The 18,484-nt window shown below is 37.9% G+C and overlaps 1 protein-coding gene and 2 long non-coding RNA genes across 6 annotated transcripts; 2 read left to right on the top strand and 1 right to left on the bottom strand.

The window, feature by feature from the left end:
• Window positions 1–430: 430 nt before the first annotated feature.
• Window positions 431–16,225, bottom strand: LOC126622335 (uncharacterized). The gene is made up of 3 exons (XR_007623397.1): window positions 16,023–16,225; window positions 1,378–1,566; window positions 431–1,005 (listed from the first exon to the last, which is right to left on the bottom strand). It is a non-coding gene; the product is annotated as an uncharacterized LOC126622335 (long non-coding RNA).
• Window positions 2,211–5,002, top strand: LOC126622334 (uncharacterized). Of its 2 annotated transcripts, XR_007623395.1 has the most exons (6): window positions 2,211–2,305; window positions 2,390–2,453; window positions 2,683–2,767; window positions 2,956–3,077; window positions 3,381–3,500; window positions 4,650–5,002. It is a non-coding gene; the product is annotated as an uncharacterized LOC126622334 (long non-coding RNA). The 2 variants fall into 2 exon arrangements; XR_007623396.1 differs by lacking the exon at window positions 2,956–3,077.
• LOC126622332 (uncharacterized) lies at window positions 8,925–13,736 on the top strand. 3 transcript variants are annotated; one of them, XM_050291035.1, is made up of 7 exons: window positions 8,925–9,056; window positions 10,790–11,073; window positions 11,262–11,500; window positions 12,518–12,736; window positions 12,849–12,947; window positions 13,034–13,114; window positions 13,216–13,736. In XM_050291035.1, the coding sequence occupies exons 2-7, from the start codon at window positions 10,797–10,799 to the stop codon at window positions 13,642–13,644; spliced, it is 1,344 nt and encodes a 447-aa protein (XP_050146992.1). In that variant the 5' UTR covers window positions 8,925–9,056; window positions 10,790–10,796; the 3' UTR covers window positions 13,645–13,736. The 3 variants fall into 3 exon arrangements, with proteins under 3 accessions (XP_050146992.1, XP_050146991.1, XP_050146993.1); XM_050291034.1 differs by lacking the exon at window positions 8,925–9,056 and having other exon boundaries at window positions 10,590–11,073; XM_050291036.1 differs by lacking the exon at window positions 8,925–9,056 and having other exon boundaries at window positions 10,595–11,070.
• Window positions 16,226–18,484: the final 2,259 nt, after the last annotated feature.

Here is an 18,484-nt window from a genome sequence, read left to right as displayed (position 1 = left end):
CGGTTCAATTCGGTTTGGCAGTTTCGGTTCGGTTTTTTTTCGGTTCGGTTTTTTTCGGCTTCGATTCGGTTTGGTTTTCGGTTTTTTTCGGTTTTCGGTTTTTTGAACCCACCCCTAAAATGAATAGTACCAGATTTAACTTTTTAATATAAAAATATGATTTTTCGTTAAAATGAACAGTACCGTAAGTTTTTCGTTAAAACTCCTTGATACTATAGAGTTGGTTGAGAACCTGTTCTGAAACAACAAACTTCTGATGGTTCTTTGAAATTTCCGCAGGTCTTTCTGGAAGCATTATTCGATGAAACTTTACTACCATCAATATTCCTACATTTAGAAACATCAAAACATTCAAAATCACAACCAAAACATTTCCGCACAGAAAAGAACTGAAACATAGGAATAATTACACTCGCACCATACTTTGAAATGTTTAAGGTAGAAAGCTTGGTTTTCTTCTTGGCAGGTTTATCAGGACAAAGTTTACTCCCTTCGACTGTAATGATCCTTGAGTTCCTCATAGACTCCATGCTTGAAAGCATGGATTTAGGATTTACACATGTCTGAGCACTAGGTTTAATAGTCTTCTCGATTAAGCTGGAAGGATTTGCTTGACTGCTAGAAATCTCCACATGCCTGAATACATGCATTGACAATCAGACGCTTCACTAGAAGGTCCACTCGACCATTGATTATGTTGCTCAACAATGTACGAATTAAATTGTCACGTGCATGAGAAATAAGCAGTCACATCTTTGGATAAGAACATCAGTCAAAAGAGCCACATTCTTAATGATAAGATATGCAAAGTACAAGATGGAACAAGGTCTTTTATAAATGCCTTATCTGAGAACATGAAGACTTCTTCTCGTTCCACTTCCCAGGACAGGTTCCCTTTCTGTTACTTCTTTTTCAGACAGCCGTGAATTCCCAACCAGTTTGGCCTTCCTGGGTACACTGTCAGAATTGAAATCCTCTCCGTTGATGATTACAAAGGACGGGACACTGCTGTTTAGCATCGTCAATAGCGTTATTGTATTTTCTATGAACTAAAATGATGTATCTTTTTTCTTGAGCGATTCAAAATAATATGATGTCAGTGTAAAAACTTATGTTTATTTAAAACAATAAGGTTACTGGAATATGTTGGCTCGAGTCATCAGCTGATACTAATTGGATTTTAACATCACCTTCCCGATATGACATGTTTGGCTTTTGTTTCTTTATCAACTAACTCAGGAGTCTCAGGCAATTTGCTTCCAATTTGTGCATCATTAGCATTAGTAACCACCACCCTTTTGAAGATTAACCAAAACAGTTTATAACTTAAATTCCTACTACTCAATTGTTACGGGAAAGTATCACTGTATCGCTCACCCTTGCTCAATTGCACGACGTAGACGCATGGTATCAATCCTTTTGATTCCAGATGAGAGATATTTTGCTCCTATCGATGATGGCTGACACATTTGAGATCCAACTTGCTCCAATCTCTTAGAAATCTTTGAGTGGAATTCTCCACTTTTGCTTTCATTTGTCAGCGTAACTTTATCAACTGCAGATTCACTGCATCAAGAGGGAAAAATGTAAATGACGCGTTGATACTAAAGCTCACATGTTTACTCTCTATCAGAGCTATCTACACAGTTCAAGAGCATACCTGTTATACATACAGATTAGAGTCTGTTAGTTACAAGAATTTTTTGTGTTGTTTTTTTATTAGATTATTGTCATAAAGCACTTGAATGTATCAACTCAAAGTTAACTAGTACAAAAACATGTTTGCGCGACCAAAACTTGCGCGACGCATTTAATTACGTCGCGCAAAGCGGTTTTGCGCGACGTACGTACACCTACGTCGCTCAAAACGGTTTTGCGCGACGTTAGTTTGCGCGACGAAGGACTACGTCGCGCAAAGAGGCTTTGCGCGACGTAGGTATACGTACGTCGCGCAAAGCCGCTTTGCGCGACGTAGTCCTTCGTCGCGCAAACTTTTGGCGCCAAACCCTAAGAATTTACCGCTTTTTTCCCACTTTGCGCGACGCATGCCCATCTACGTCGCGCAAAACAACTTTGCGCGACGTAGTCCTTCGTCGCGCAAACTTTTGGCGCCAAACCCTAAGAATTTACCGCTTTTTTCCCACCTTAACAAGTTGTTTTGATCTTGAATGAGCTTTTCCTACTATCAACAGTATTTCGCTTTTCAGTATGTGTTGTTTATCTTTTCTTTTTAAAACTCATACAAGGAAAACAAAAGCTTAACAGGAACTGCGCTATGCTAGTTGCAATACCCATTTGGGAATAGGTAAGTAGAGATTTACTGTTTATTTAATTTTGTTAGAAACGTTTTGACTATCTTTTTTTCTCATTTTTGGGTTCATTGTTCTAGATCAGAGTCGTCGGGATGATTTGGAGTCACTTGGATATGTTCTTCTGTACTTCTTAAGAGGAAGGTATGCCATAAAGTCGAACCACTTTTCTGAATGAGAATTTTATATTTTGAATTATTTTCCACTCCAGTTAGGATTCTTGCTGATTTACGTTTATTGGTGAAACCGATGCGTTGGCTATTGCAATTTCATTTTGATGACAAGCACTCTTCGCACAATGTTTTGACCAGATATCTGGGTACTCCTCTACACTATTTTTCGGCCTGGCTGATTAATTGGTTTCTGCATTTAGCCTTCCTTGGCAGGGTCTAAAAGCTGCAACAAAGAAGCAAAAATATGATAAGATTTGTGAGAAGAAGCTATCAACTCCCATTGAGGTATGTGCATCTTATGGATAGGAGGATCGTGTTTAGAACTCAATCCAACATGGCTGACTTGTTGAATGCATGAGTTCCGATTTTAAGAATTCTTATCAAGAAGTATGCAATTATAAAACAGCTTCCAATTTTTTTTGTTTTTGTTTGTTTTGTTTGTTTGTTTTATTTTTTTTTGCTTTTTCTTTCAGGAGGGGGGGGGGTTTACTAATTTCTTTTGGAAGCTTTCCAGAGATCCATTACAATCGAGCAAGAATTTATGATGCATCCTTTTTCTTTCAGGAGGGGGGTTTACTAAGTTGTTTTAAATAAAGTAAGTTCTTTGTTTTTGGTGAATAATGAATACTCAATCGTTCTAGTTCACAGGATAGCATGTGCTTGTTTCTTAATTCTGTTGGGGTGTTATAACTATGAATATAATGTTGTGTACTTTACCGTTCTAGTCTATGCAACTTTGTTATTTAATTCTGTGGTGACCATAGCGGTTGACATTTTGAAACTCTGTGCATAATAATTATGGTTTGCATTTCGACCACCACAAATAAGTTATTTATGGTTGCAAATTATATATTTCAAATGTATACTCATTTTCCCTTCCTTTGTTTGAGAGGTGCAGGTGGCTGAAAATGTGAAGTTGATTTCTCAAATCACAGATGTTTTTAGGACTCTTCAAGATTCCCCAGTAGAGGATATCCGTAATCCAAAGCAATCTAGCATAAACAGTTCAGTATGCTCGGTAACTCTCTATCTCTCTCTCTCTCTCTGTGTTGTGTGTGCATGCAGTGATCTGGTTTATACGTGTACACATGTGAAGCAATTTATTTTTGAATTTTTTTCACTTGTTACTGCCTTTTGTAATCAACTTTTTCACTGTCATTATATACTCTGATTGGTGATGACAGAGGCATGGCTATTGTATCTCATATAAGAGGAGAACTAATAAAGGAGAACTAAGGACTAAATTAAGAGATAGATGCGTAAAGTGAAATAAAGGGTGCATAAATCACTTTATATTAAAATGAAGTCTAAGAGAAATTTAACTACATTTGAGATGTCACAGTGTACATAAATCACTTCATTTTCTTCGCTAAATTAATTTTGGTTAATTTTATCTATTTTATTTAGTTTTAGTAATTATTGTGATTTAGTTTATTTGTATGCATATATTTTTGTACATCACCTACAAAATTATTTTGTGTTGTACGAAGTTAATACTACTTAACTTCGTACCCTTTTCTCAGGAAAAGCTTAGTTTCCCGTTTGAGAATTAGTTGGATTTCGTGCATGGATGCGAAAGCATGACTGCGGTCCAATTAATTCTTGAATTGTCCCATTTTTTGGACAGTTTGGGAATGCCCTAGTTATGTGTTGTAGTTTGCGGTCCACGGATTAGGTTTCGATAGTGGAAATTTTGGTAACATTTCCTAATGTTCTTTGAGTACACGGTGGATATTATGTATCTACGACGTGCACTTGAAGAACTGTAAGGAGATGCTGCCGAAATTAGCCCACGTCGAAATTTAATCCATTGGAATCGTAAATTACGGCACATAACTGTGCATTCTTGAATGGGATAGGGCCCTGACCGGAGGAATAAGGTGACAAGACAATAGTTTTCATGTCCTAATCTGTCTCATAATTTGCTTCAATTGTACTTAATTCCAATTTTTGAATAAAATGAATGTCAGCAACGGTTTAGATTTTCAATGGCATCCAATTTCATATAGTTTAATTAGTTATATCTCCATTTACCTATATACCTATTCATTCCAATTTTATATGATCGCTGGATGCAAAACTTTTCTAGATATTATTAGTTGCAGCAGTTGCATCTCTTAAAGATCTATACAACTTTTTTCTCACTGGTTCACGGTGGATTTTGCAGTTACTTCTTGAGCGTGGGGAAGCACGAAGGGTTATTCCTTGGTAACACATTTATAAGGATTCCGTTGTAGACGTTGTTGTAATTCTTGTACTTTTATTCGGATTGCAGACAAAATGGACAAACAATGGATACATAATCATAATAGATGTGATGTTGAGTACTTGGATGGAATACATGCGTTCATTGAATTCGCAACTAGACACAACCTAGGTTCAACTCATATCCGATGTCCATGTAGGAGGTGTAACAACTCAACGTGGGAGACATTCGAGAATGTTCGATTTCATTTAGTAAGAAATGGGATGTTGGAGACCTATACTACTTGGTATCATCATGGAGAACGATTAGACCAAGCTTCGTCTTCATACGTGACACGAGTGGAAACTGTTGAATCTAATGTGGATCCTAATGAACAAGTTATGAATATTCTAAATGACGTTTATCCATACGCCTCAAGCAACACCAATCAGGAAGGGGGAGAACAGGGAGATGACGGCCGTCCAACCATGGACAGTGAGGCATTCAAAAACTACGAAAAACTATTGAAAAATGCCAAACAAGAATTATATCCGGGTTGCGAGAACTTTTCAGTGCTCACAGCAATTGTGGAGTTGATGCATGGCAAGATCAAGTTTCGTTTATCAAACAAGTGTTTTGATTACTTTTTGGGAGTTATCAAGAGGATGCTTCCAAAGGAGAATTGTTTACCTGAAGATCATAAAAGGGCCCAAAAAGTGTTGAAGGGTCTCGGATTGGGGTATGAAAAAATTCACGCATGTGTAAATAATTGTATATTGTTCTATAAGGAGAACAAAGCGTTGGATAAATGCCCTGTTTGCAATGAGCCGAGGTTTAAAATGACATCACAGAATAGAAACACCAAGATTCCACAAAAAGTAATGCGCTATCTTCCATTAAAGCCTAGATTGCAGCGATTGTACATGTCGATGCATACCGCAACCGACATGAGATGGCATAAAGAAGGACGGGTAAATGACGATGTTATGAGGCATCCTGCAGATGGAGAGGCATGGAAAGAATTTGATCGGATGTACCCTGATTTTGCAGCTGACCCGCGCAACATCAGATTGGGACTTGCCACCGATGGATTTAATCCATTCGGGGTGTTAAACCTAAAGCATAGCACTTGGCCGGTCGTCGTGTTTCCTTATAATTTGCCACCTTGGAAGTGCATGAAAAAAGAATACATGATGTTGACTCTATTAATTAACGAAGATCCAGGAAAGTCCATTGATGTTTATTTGCGGCCGTTGGTTGATGAGCTAAAAGATTTATGGGAAAACGGTGTTCGTACATACGATAAATATACTGGGCAGATGTTCACCATGCGAGCGGCAGTGATGTGGACAATAAACGATTTTCCTGCATATGCAATGGTTTCTGGGTGGATGACTAAGGGTTATTTGGCATGTCCAATATGCAAGGAGAACGTAACATCATCTTGGCATGCAAGAAAAGTTTGTTATCTTGGTCATCGTAGATGGCTCCCTTGGGACAACGAGTGGCGTCAGAACGATAAAGCCTTCGACGGCACAAAAGAGACTCGGCTAAGACCAAGAGAATGGTCCGGAGATGAGATTTTGGATCAGTTAAACCGTTTGGAATTTGGTCATTTCGGCAAAGGGGTCAGTAACCCCAGACCAACTACACATCTAAACTGGACGCACAAGAGTATGCTATTTGAGCTTCCGTACTGGTCAAAGTTAAAATTGAGACACAACCTCGATGTTATGCATATTGAGAAAAATGTGTTTGACACTTTGGTCGGGACAATTCTAGACATTGAAAGAAAAACAAAAGACACGATCGAAGCTCGCCTCGATTTGGAACGAATGGGCATTAGGTCATCTTTGTGGATGAAGAAGGTCGGTGGTACGTTGAAGAAAGGCCATCCTTTTTTTACAGTTAAGCCGAATGGGAAGAAAGAGTTTTTCAACTTTATTTCTTCTATAAAGTTTCCAGATGGGTATGCTTCCAATATCTCGCATTGTGTGAACGTGAATGGGTGTAAATTTCAAAACATGAAGAGTCATGACTGTCATGTGATACTCCAACGCCTTCTTCCAGTTGGTATTCGACACTTATTGCCTCTTGATGTGGTGAAACCAATCGTGTTATTGTCGAGATTTTTTTCGCAGTTGACTGCAAGGTGTTTGCGGAAGTCAGATGTTAAACAATTGCAGGACGACATTGTGAACGTCTTATGCAAGTTCGAACAGATATTTCCCCCAGCTTTTTTTACAAGTATGATTCACGTGATGATTCACTTGCCAGATGAGGCATTGCTTGCCGGACCAGTGAACTGTCGATGGATGTATCCAATAGAAAGGTATTTAATTAAGCGTATATATATATATATATATATATATATATATATATATATATATATATATAACATATTCATGATCAACGAACGCTTTGAATAATTTGTAGCATACCTTTTATTTGTGCAGATATATTGGTGAGTTGAAAAAGTCTGTTCGAAACAAGGCAAAGCCTGAAGGATCACTTGTGGAGGCATGGGTCGCATATGAGTCACTTACTTTTTGTGCAATGTATCTTGAAGATGTTGAGACAGCTTTCAATCGTTCTCAATGCAATAATGACGGTGGTGTCAGAAAAGAGAAATTGTCTGTTTTTGCCCAAATTGCGCGACCATTCGGCGATCCTGTAAAAGACGAATCGTTTACCAAAAAGGACATGGAGGTAGCGCATTGGTTCATACTCAACAATTGTGATGAGGCTTTGCCATACCTTGAAGAGCATGAACAATTGATGAAGCAGGAACATCCTTCACATTTATATGCCAAGAAGCACCGTGACTTGTTTCCTTCGTGGTTTCACGCACATGTAAGTTGTATGTGGTTTGAATTGAGCATATTTTCCAACTTGTTCATGCCCGTCTTTAAATTTGGTTATACTAACAAGTTAACTTTTTGTATATGTTATATTAGATGAACAAATTGAAGGAATTGAATTCACCCTCTTACGATGGAGAATTATATAACTTGGCGAGAGGACCGCTTCACGTTGAATTGTTCTCAGGTTGTCATGTCAACGGGATCAAGTTCTTGGGGGCAACACGTGATGACAAGTTGTCTACTCAAAATAGTGGTGTCCATGTTCCGGGTGCGGGTGACAGTGAAGACATTGATTTTTATGGCAAACTAACTAGTGTAGTACAATTGCTTTACAAAGACAGGTGTCAAGTGATACTGTTTAAGTGTCTTTGGTTTGATACAAACCCACATAACCGAACGAGTGTTAAGCGAGACCATGGTTTACTATCAGTAAACACTATGAGACATTGGTACGATGAAGACCCATACATTTTGGCAACAATGGCGAAACAAATATTCTATCTAGACGACCCTAAAGCTGGCAATGGTTGGAAAGTTGTTCAAAAGATTGATCGAAGAGGGCTATATGATATTCCAGAACAAGATCATGATGACAATTACGATAACGTCGTTGACCAACAGTTATCATCTTCGATAGAAATTGGTGAAGAAACACTCCGGGATACTAATATTGTCCAAGAACCGTTTGACGTAGTTGGATTTCCTGAATTCGAAATATCAATTGACCTTGGTGATCTACCTGAATACAATGCACCAGAAGAGGCAAACGAAGATGAAGATGAATGGGAATCCGGAAATGATAGTAGTGAGGATAGCGAGAGTTATTATTGTAGTTCGGATGATGATTAATATAAACTTGTAAAGAAAAATCGTGCTTTTTCATTTATAACCGTAAAAAAGTTTTGTCCCGTTACATAATATCTGAATGTTTGTTTTTTGCAATTTTTTGGCGTCTGCGATCTCGAAGCATATACAAACAAGTTTGACGGTTGGATAGTTGAAATTAGTTTCATACAATGCGTTTCCCATCAAGTTCAATGGTATATATATTTACTAAGTTGATTTTAATTTATTTATTTTGTACTTATAACACTTAAGAAATTTAATGATATATATGTAAAAATAATAATTATTGTGAGTTTTTGTTAGAAAAATATATTATTGTGGACTTTATGTAAAATAAATTTGAATTTGAAAGAAGTAAATAGTAATTTTTATAATATTAAAAAAAAAAAAAACCTTGCGCGACCTCAATTTGTATACCTACGTCGCGCCTGATGTGATAATTTTGGCGCCCCAATAGTGAAAAATAGGCGCTTGTTTTCAATTCTCAAGTTTGGCAACCTTTTGAACCCCCAAATCTGCTCTTCCCGTATACCTCTCTCTTCCCACTCGCTCTTTCTTTCCCGTACGTAGCCTGCATCTCTCCCTCTCGCTCCTTCTTTCCCGTATACCTCTCTCTCCTCTTCACAACCTTCAACCCCCAAATCTCGAAGCCGACGCGACATAGGGTCCCAAAATCAAGGTAAAGGTTTCTCATTTTCGAAGGGTTTTTGTTATTTAGGGTATAGGGTCAAATTGCATGTTGATTTCTGAGTACTTTGTCGAAATCTCCAGATAAAATTGGATGTTGGTTCTGATTTGATAGGGTTTCGGATTTGTGAGGGTTTGAGGTTATGTGGGTCTGTTGAGATTACACCAAAAGTCTGCACCGTTCACCGTTTAGGGTGTGAAATTAAAGAACCACATATTCGGGATGGGGCTGAATGAGATTGGCACAGGGTCTTGTACTTTTCAGTTTCGGTTGGCCTGGTTTCCCTTTCTCTTCTGGATTTCGGAATCAAACAAAAACTATGAAATTTGATTCTTGATGCACTTTACCGGAGAGGGTTCAGATCTTGGAGGGAATATGAGTTTAGCATTTGCCCAGCATATTCCTTTTCTGCCATCTCTTATTTAGATTTGTGTAATTGGTTGGCTCAAAGATGGTTTACAAGGCAGGGCTCTATATTCATCTTAAGATTGGTCCATATATTTGTTCATAATGGAATTTTGGGAATGATCATTTTCCTCGGCTTTGCGCGTTTCGTCAATGAATTTCTTTTTGAATGTTTCTATTTTCTTTAGGGGGTTTCCAGTTTGGCTGAAGTTTGTTCCAGGCATTAGCTTCAGAACAAATAATTTGAAAAGTTGACAATTTCAGTCATTTGTCTTAATTAATCAATGATTAGTTTTTTACCTGCCCCAAAAATTTTAATTTTATTTTCGAGCCCTGATTTAATATTAGGCGCCTTATCTTCATTTGGATTGTTCTGTCTCATATTGGAATCTCAACTTCTACCTATGTAAATTCGATTTCAAGTTTTTTAGTTCATCAGCACAAACAAGATCATGAGCATTTTGGTAGCCTGCAGCTCTCAGTTCTGGTATTTCTTCTTACACATAATCTGGTTGAATTTTTTATTTTGTAGGTTTGGAAATTCAAGTTTTTTTTTTCTGCAATTTATATTTGCATTGAAGTTTTTGAACTATTGTATTTGGTTGCCATTATGATTACTTATGGACTATTTCGCCATATGTATTTGCTACAAAATGTAAATTTATTTTCAATGAAACATATTGAAGTCCTCTGCGCATTTGCATAAGCTATTGTGTGTTGTTAAAAGAGAGAGGGCATCTAGCATACAACACACATGCCATGGGTGTACAACTAAGTATGCCATGGAAGGATTTCTGGATTTCTTCGATGGCCTCTCCTTCAGACAAACCTTTTGCTTATTTAATTGGCATTGACTTGCATATAGTATTCATGCATGTTAGATGTATTCTGGAAAATCTTGTTCTTTTAGATAGTTGTTGTGAAAAACCTGTATTCTTGTTCTGAAGAATAAGCCCTGCATATGGCTTTTCCAGATTTGTAGGAAGTGTTAACTTTTCACAGGGGATTGAAACTAGAAAACATTTGATGCACATACTTATATATGATATGCATGATTGCTTAACCCACCGCCTCGAGCTATTACGGTATTACCTTAGATGAGAATTTTACTTCAAAAGACTTAAGCAGTGCAGGACCCGACCATTTAAATACTGTACTTTTGAGCAGTTGCATTATAACCCACATATCCCATTCTTGTATTGATATTCTTGTATTGATATTATTGCTCTAATTACTTATATTACTTTGGTTGCTATTTTATTAGTTTCAAATGCAAGAAAGGATTAGTTTCTAATGTTATATTTTTATGGTTCATAAAGTGTATAGATGTCGCAGTTGATCACTCGTCGTCGGAGTGTGTCCAATGCAGCTCCTGCATTATCAGCATCTAGTGCTCCAGGCGTGAGTGCTCCGTTGATTGGGGAGCCTACACCCCTTACGGAGGCTACTCCTACAACGTCCCAGGTGCCCGTATCATCAACGTCATCAGTGTCAGTTGAGCCCCTCAGTGCACGGCGGCCTCATCGGCGCCGCCGCGAGCCGGAGCCTTCTGATCACACTTCCTCGTCCTCCAGAGTCGAGGATGTGGCCTCCCAACCAGGTAGTTTTTTTCTAATTCTCACTATGTTGCATTTTTTTTTCATTTCAAAACTATTGCTTTTATGATTGTGAAAATGTGTTGCGGATTGTGAATTACTGTTTTAAGGTACTTTTATGATTAGGGGAGGTTTTGCCAAATTTTCTGTACAAATTTAAGCTTAGGGTTTTTACCATTTAAGTTTTTTTGGGCAGCTAAAAAAAACACCAGGGGGCCCAATCGAATGTTGAAGGAGCTACAGGTTGTACGTATGTCTGCCTCCTTGATCAAGATTGCGTATGATGAGCGACATCGTGGAGCGGTTACCTCACAGCAGCATAACAGCGTCGTTAATTGCTGTGGTTTTATTATTAGGAATTTTTGTCCTATGCGGTGGGAGAGTTGGGCAAAAATTCCCGAGGAGACGAGGGCCCTGGTGCGAGACAATTTGGAGGTTAGTATATTAATTTTTAGCAAAGTCAACATCTTTCTCTGCTTAAACTAGTGCAGGGCCATCATCTTGATTAGTAAAGTCAAGATCTTTCTCTCAATTTCTGTTTGGTTGCTAAGAAAATGTAAGGGGAAAGAGAAATCAGGTGCATTTCATTGTTTTGCACCTGATAGCCGAGTGTTGTTGTGATGAATAATTTGGTCATGTATTTTGCACACTCTTCTTCTGTTCATAATTGGGAGCAGGTGTGGTCATTTAGTTTTGGTTAATTTCAGTGATTTGCGGCACTGTTCTTTGTTGTCTGAATGCTTCCTGGGAAGGAAATTGAAAAATAATTCCGTGAACCATTGTTAAAATAATGATTATGTTGATTAGGTGGAAGGATTACTACCTTATCTGATGCATATTTATGGGTTTTTAGTTTTGGTCTACGTCCTTGCTAAATGATTTATGATAGTGTTTAGGTGAGTATGCATGCCGTCTCTAGTACATTGCTTTGCTTGTGTTGTGCATCAGTTAACCTGATCCATAGTATCCACCGGTTGAGCAGCATCATGATACCTAAACATTATGCCTATACATGCTGTTTTGTTTTAATCATTAAGTGCTTCTTAGGACTGGCTATACTAATCAAGTAATCGATCTTTTACCGAGCGAGTCCTATGTATGGTTCTTGACTTTGCCTCAATTTGATAGTGAATTGTTTTTAGTTGTTGTCCTGGTTTTATTTATTAAAGTGAACTACGAAAGCAGCCTTAAATAGTCGAGTTAAATCCTTTGTTGAGAAATTGTGCTAAGGAAAGGATTTTGATAAATAATTTGAGTGTTAACCTTATGGTTTGAACATTAAAGGTTTGATACTGCTTTCCGAATATAAACATTATATTGTTTGCTTCCTAACAAATTAAGATTCTAGTTATTATTGTAAACCGACAAACTTTATCAATATCTTATAAACTAGTTGTCAATTATTCTTATACATGGTCATTTTGTTTGTCATTTTGTTTTTCATATTTGTAGGTTGTTTTTGAAATGGAGGACATATCCCCTGAGGTCAGTGCCTACTTAGAGGAGACCTTAGCAAGCCGGTACAAAGATTGGAAGAGCGCTCTTCACACACATTTTCAGCTATGGGAATCTCCGGAGATTGCTCGCCTACAGGGTTGCCCACGCGAGTATAAGGAGCGGCGAGAGGATTGGGAGTGGCTCTGCACACATTTTACGGATCCAAAATTTTTGGTATGTACATAATACTTTAATAATAATTTATTGTTTTTGTTATTTTATTTAAGCTTTTTTTAATAATTTCTTTCAAATAGTCGCACTAACATATATATTGTATGTTTAACAGAAGAGATCTGCTGCTGGCAAGAAAGCTCGGGACTCAAAGACACTTCTCCACCATTCTGGTTCGAAGCCCTTTTCGTATAGGGTTGAGGCACGACGTGAGGTAAAAGTATATTAATTTTGAAATTTTATACAATTTATTTTATATTATTGATTAATAAAATTTTCTTAATGTTTTTTTTTCTTTAGGAGGGTTCTAAGTTCCCACAGATTGACCTGTTCAAGCATGTTTACGTTCATCCCAACAATGAGAACAGTGACCAGCTTTATGTAAGTATATGTAATTGTTATTTTTCTTATTTTTATGAATCGTTCAAATATTATTTATATTTTGTTATTAAACATTATATGTTTTTTCTTTATTATTACAGGGTGATATGGTGGAAAAGAGCACTGCTATTCTCCAAGAAGCAACATCGCAACTTCCCCCGGACACCCCGATCGAGGACGTCATTGTACCCAAGGATGCAGATGTTCAGATCGTGACTGAGGTCTTGGATCAGAAGTTCGGTCGTCGTCATGGTAAGGTTGTTCGGTGTACGGGGAAGGCGGGGGTTCGTGAAACGGGTGCCTCTTCTTCCAGATTGTCCATAGGAGAGGTTAATTCCTTGAAGGAGGAAGTGACAACCCTAAGAGGTCAGGTTGCGGCCCAGGGCGACCACATTAGGGCCCAGGACGAGAGGATGAATATGATTGTTCAGGCCTTAGCGATGTCCGGCCTCCAAATCCCGACGATGCCCGCACCTAATGTTGCTCCACCTTCGACATCTCAGCCATTTTGCCTAGACGATACCGAGTAGCATGATGTATTAAACTTAGAAGACTCGTAGTTTTTTATTTTTTTGTTCGGACAAACGTACATTTTCATATATTCTATAATTATTTACTTTTTCTTGGTTTATTAATTATTTTTTAGAGTTCAATTATAATATTTATTAAAAATTAAATAAAAAATATAAATGACAAAAAATAAAAATAAAAACTAAAACTTTGCGCGACGCAGTGCCTACCTACGTCGCGCAAAGCTACTTTGTGCGACGCAGACCTACGTCGCGCAAAGTAGCTTTGCGCGACGTAGGTAGGCACTGCGTCGCGCAAAGTAGCTTTGCGCGACGTAGATCATGCGTCGCGCAAAGTAGCTTTGCGCGACGTAGGTAGGCACTGCGTCGCGCAAACCCTTCCTTCACTGCCTTCGCGCGACGGTTCTTGCGCGACGAAGGTTCGTTTCGCTAAGTTTTGGGCGACGTATTTTTGACTTTGCGCGACGACGGTCCTACGTCGCGCAAAGTATTTTTTGTACTAGTATGGTTCTATGCATTCCACATATATAGTTCCAGTAACAGATGCACCTGAATTTTCTGATTATTGTTAGTTTCCGTATTCACAACCATTGACTCATGACAGTTTCAACCTCTTATAGTTCAAAACATAAGTCAGTGACTTGAAGGATGGAATCAATGAAGCAGAGGAAAAAAAAAGAGAGAATAATATGTTAGACGTGCTATGAGACAGCAAGGCAGTGTACCATCTTCTGTTATATCCAGTCACTGTATGCATCTTGGTGTCCTCGCAACTGCATGGCACGCCATTTTAACAGGAACCATGTTCACTGTGTACTACAAGCCAAGGTATTATTTGTATTTCTCAGCAATTAGTTTAGAGGTTTCAAATTTACTGTGAAAGTTGTGTTTTATTTTGTTTGTAGTATTTGATCTTGATGATTAGCTCAATTTTGTTTTTGAAGTACTGTTTCAATTGTTTGTTTACAGGACAAGTCCTGCTGAGTTCATTGTTCCATTTGATCAATACATGGAGTCTGTTGAAAACAACTATTCTATAGGCATGCGGTTTAAGATGAGGTTTGAAGGTGAAGAAGCTCCACTCTTATTATCCTTTTTCTTGGATGCAAAGTATTCACGGGTCACATTTTTTTTCTCTTGGCCCTAGGTGTTTTGAACTTTTGATGGAATTTCATTGATGTAAATATTGTGCGTTATTTGGGGTATTACCGTATTAGGTGAAGATGAAGTCTATTTGGATAAGAGTAAATTGGTTGTGTTTTTTTTTAAATTCAGATAATCATGTTCAATTATTTGGTTTGATTTAAAGGAATTTCTTACACAAAAAAGTTGGGGTTTTCTGGTTAGTTTTTTGGGTTGTACCGTCTGGGTATTTCGTACACACAAAAGTTAGGTTTTTCTGGTTAGTTTTTTGGGTTGTATATTTGGGTGATTTTATTTTCTTCAAATTTGTGGCTCACACAGTGACTTGAGGTAGGGATCAATTCGTCACTCCCATTGTCGGCCCGCAACTAGCACATGCATTAAGAAATGTATGCTATGATGTATTCTCAATTTAATGAGTGTGTCATATGTCCATTGGGTATACACCATACGGATCTTAGTCTAAGCACTACACAAATGCCTAACTTGAGCATCTAGCCTAGTCACCCCTCTCGGTGCCTACCTAGTTACTCACATCCAGCTTGACAATCTTTATCATGGATTTTAAATGAAAAAAATCTCCATGTTCAACCTTTGCTAGGTCTCATCTTAGACACTTCTAAGGCAACATTTACCTATATCTAGTGTATGTTTTGTATGTGAAATCATACACATGTCTGGTCTCACACTCAAATGCGTTTCAGACATATATATCTCATCCTGCTCGCTACCTCAGCGTCAGGGCAAATCGTTTCGTGTGAGTGAAATTGATTCTCGCTTGGTGATACTCGAAATAAATGTGCATCACAACATTCTCTGAAATAAACGTTAATTCGAATTAGTCACTTGTAGCTCATGTGGCCGACTACAAACCCCAAGCAAAAAACTACAGAAAAATCAGCTCCATGTACCCTAAATTCAGCCCACAAAACAGCTAAAAAAACTGAAATTTTCAAGAAATCACAAAACTAGGGTATTTGATTTCTCTCAAACCGTGGCACATATTTGGATGAAGTTTTGAGGGAATGATTCTCATACATAAGATGACATATTTCTCAAAAGAAATCCTCAAAAAAACGCAACGAATCAAAACGTTATTTTTTCGAGTTTATGCAACCATGGTGGATCTTCTCGCAATTTACATCGAATTGTAAGACTAGGAACAAGCCTTATGGCTCTGATACCATTATTGGGAATTTGTACTAAAAATATAAGGAATTCGATATAGGACATACCTTGCAAAATTAACGAATTTTGGATCGTCGTCTCATTCCTACGAACCGTTGTACAAACCACGAAGAAGATCATCCAAGGAAGGATTTGGTTCCATCTATCCCCATTGGATTGTCTACATACCTTGTGTCAATGCACATGGATCAAACCACCATATTTCTTTGTAGCCTCCTAATCCTAGGATCAAGGTGATACCCTAGAGGCTAAACTAAAAAAGAAAAAGAATATTGTTTAAACCCCTTTGGTTTTCTTGCACCCACCGATGTGGGACTTTAACAACTCTAATTAACACCGAGACCTTTTGTGGTAAAACCTCACACTTGAGGATTGTGCAGGTGGTTAAGTTTGGGACAATATTGGTGTCGTTAGAGTGGGGCGGGCCCGGCGATCCAAAAATTCCAACATGGTATCAGAGCCCATGGTTGCGGGCCTGTGCAAGCCAATGAGCTTGTCACCAAGAAGGAAACAAGTGTGAACTCTTAACAAAGAGACGACCGCTGAGTTCAATTGAAAACAAGTGGGCCCAACGTGAGCTGACCTCTGAGCTTCAATTACCGATGTGGATCTCCACGTGTGAACCACTAAATGAGGTTACACGTGAGGGGGAGTGTTAAAGTCCCACATAGGTGGGTGCAAGAAAACCAAAGGGGTTTAAATAGTATTACCCCACTCTAACTAACACCGAGGCCTTTTGTGGTAAAACCCCACACCTGAGGATTGTGCAGGTGGTTAAGTTGGGGACAATATCGGTGTCGTTAGAGTGGGGCGGGCCCGGCGATCCAAAAATTCCAACAGAAACACGGTCATGTACACCAAGTATTATAATACAAGTTATTGAAAAGAAAAAAAAATCTTCAAATATACCCAACCACTTGTCTTACAACACTTTGTGTACCAAGCTGTATTCCTAGCACACAAAATATCACTCCATGTACGTTGCCGATAATGCTGATGGTTGTCTTTCAAATGACATATTGCTCGAAAGAAAGAAACAATGATGCAGATAATTGGTGCTACCGTGAAGCAAGAAACCTTCATCGTTTGTAGTGCTGATCCTTTGATCAAGCATGTTAACTAGGATATTCCTAAGTTTTGCTTTGTGTTTCATTAATCAAACATCGACGTTATAAACTTGTAACTAATTCCGTTTCAAATATAGTTTTTTTTTTTGGTTTGGTCAATTGGTGAGTCATTCATCAAGGAAGTTAAAGGACAGCCAACAAAGATCATGTTGAAGCATGCCACAAAAGCCGCAAAGAACTCGTTTACAGATACAACGCCACTTATACAAGTATTGTGCGTAACGTACATCTCAAATATATATATATATATATATATATATATATATATATATATATAGTTAAGTGAACAACAATTTGATCCTCAATTTTCTCTCTTAATTAAGCTGCTACTATAGACCAAATTGGACTAGCTAGGTCTTTCCCATCATCGTATCCAGTCTGATCAAGGCTAGAAGAGAAGATAACGATCCTATCTAGCAACCTGAGCTGATCAAATCTGGTCAAATCATATACCCTAACGATGACACTAAAGAATTCAGATAAACACTACACCTGCATGTTTTTTATAATCTCAGTACAGATCGATATGGGACATGACAGGTTCACAAAAACATCACCACACCAAAACTGGTCAGAAGGCATGAAGGCAAAAGCGTGTCGTTTGGCATCAACAGGCAAAAATAGGAGTGGCCATAAGCATACCAACATATCACTTTCCCTTTCTGTTATCTTCTGTCGTTGTTCTTATCCCTTTTAGAGCCAGTTTTTTTTTATCCAGACGTTCCATATGCGTGTTCAATTTTTTATTATACAATCAAACCAAAAAATAAGTAAGTATGTAAGTCTTAGAGTTTGAGAAAAAAAACTATACATGTAGCAGATCTAACTACGTCATTAGTGTGACACTCTTACAAAAATATGAAACGCTCTTTATATTTTAGTCTCACTCATGAGAGTTGCCCTGTTTATGCAAACCCTACCAAATATATCTTCTTCTAAACGAGATGGTTCAATCTTGTTGTCTATATACCAGCCAAAAAACCTGGATTTATCACCCCGTTTCCAAATGGTCAAACTTGCTATCATCAAAGGTGGAATCAATCTGTTCAAATTTGACTCAAAACAAAGCAGCAAGCTATATATTATACATTTTGAAGGAAAACAGTGACAATCTAGGTATACATAAAACTAGGGGTGTGATATCCACACACCTCTTTTTACTTCTCTCACACCCTTTTAATTTTTGGTCATCGGATCGAATAAATTGAAGAAGATCAAATGATAGAAATTAACAAGGGTGTGGGAGAAGTAAAAAGGAGTGTATGGATAACACACCCCTAAAACTAAGGGTTTGGGAGATCATTACAAAATCGCCAACGTTGACCTATGTTATTAAACAATGCATGCACGTTAGGTAGCCAACTGTAAGTAGATGATATTAT

The sequence above is a fragment of the Malus sylvestris genome, chromosome 5 (genome assembly GCF_916048215.2).
Source record: "Malus sylvestris chromosome 5, drMalSylv7.2, whole genome shotgun sequence".
NCBI classification, from domain to species: Eukaryota; Viridiplantae; Streptophyta; class Magnoliopsida; order Rosales; family Rosaceae; genus Malus; species Malus sylvestris.
This window is presented reverse-complemented; position numbering and strand designations above follow the sequence as displayed.

Coding starts and splice junctions, on each gene's coding strand:
- LOC126622332 (XM_050291035.1), top strand. CDS start 10,797: ATGTCGCAGTTGATCACTCGTCGTCGGAGTGTGTCCAATGCAGCTCCT. Junction 11,501..12,517: donor TGGTGCGAGACAATTTGGAG/GTTAGTATATTA, acceptor TCATATTTGTAG/GTTGTTTTTGAAATGGAGGA. Junction 12,948..13,033: donor GGGTTGAGGCACGACGTGAG/GTAAAAGTATAT, acceptor TTTTTTCTTTAG/GAGGGTTCTAAGTTCCCACA.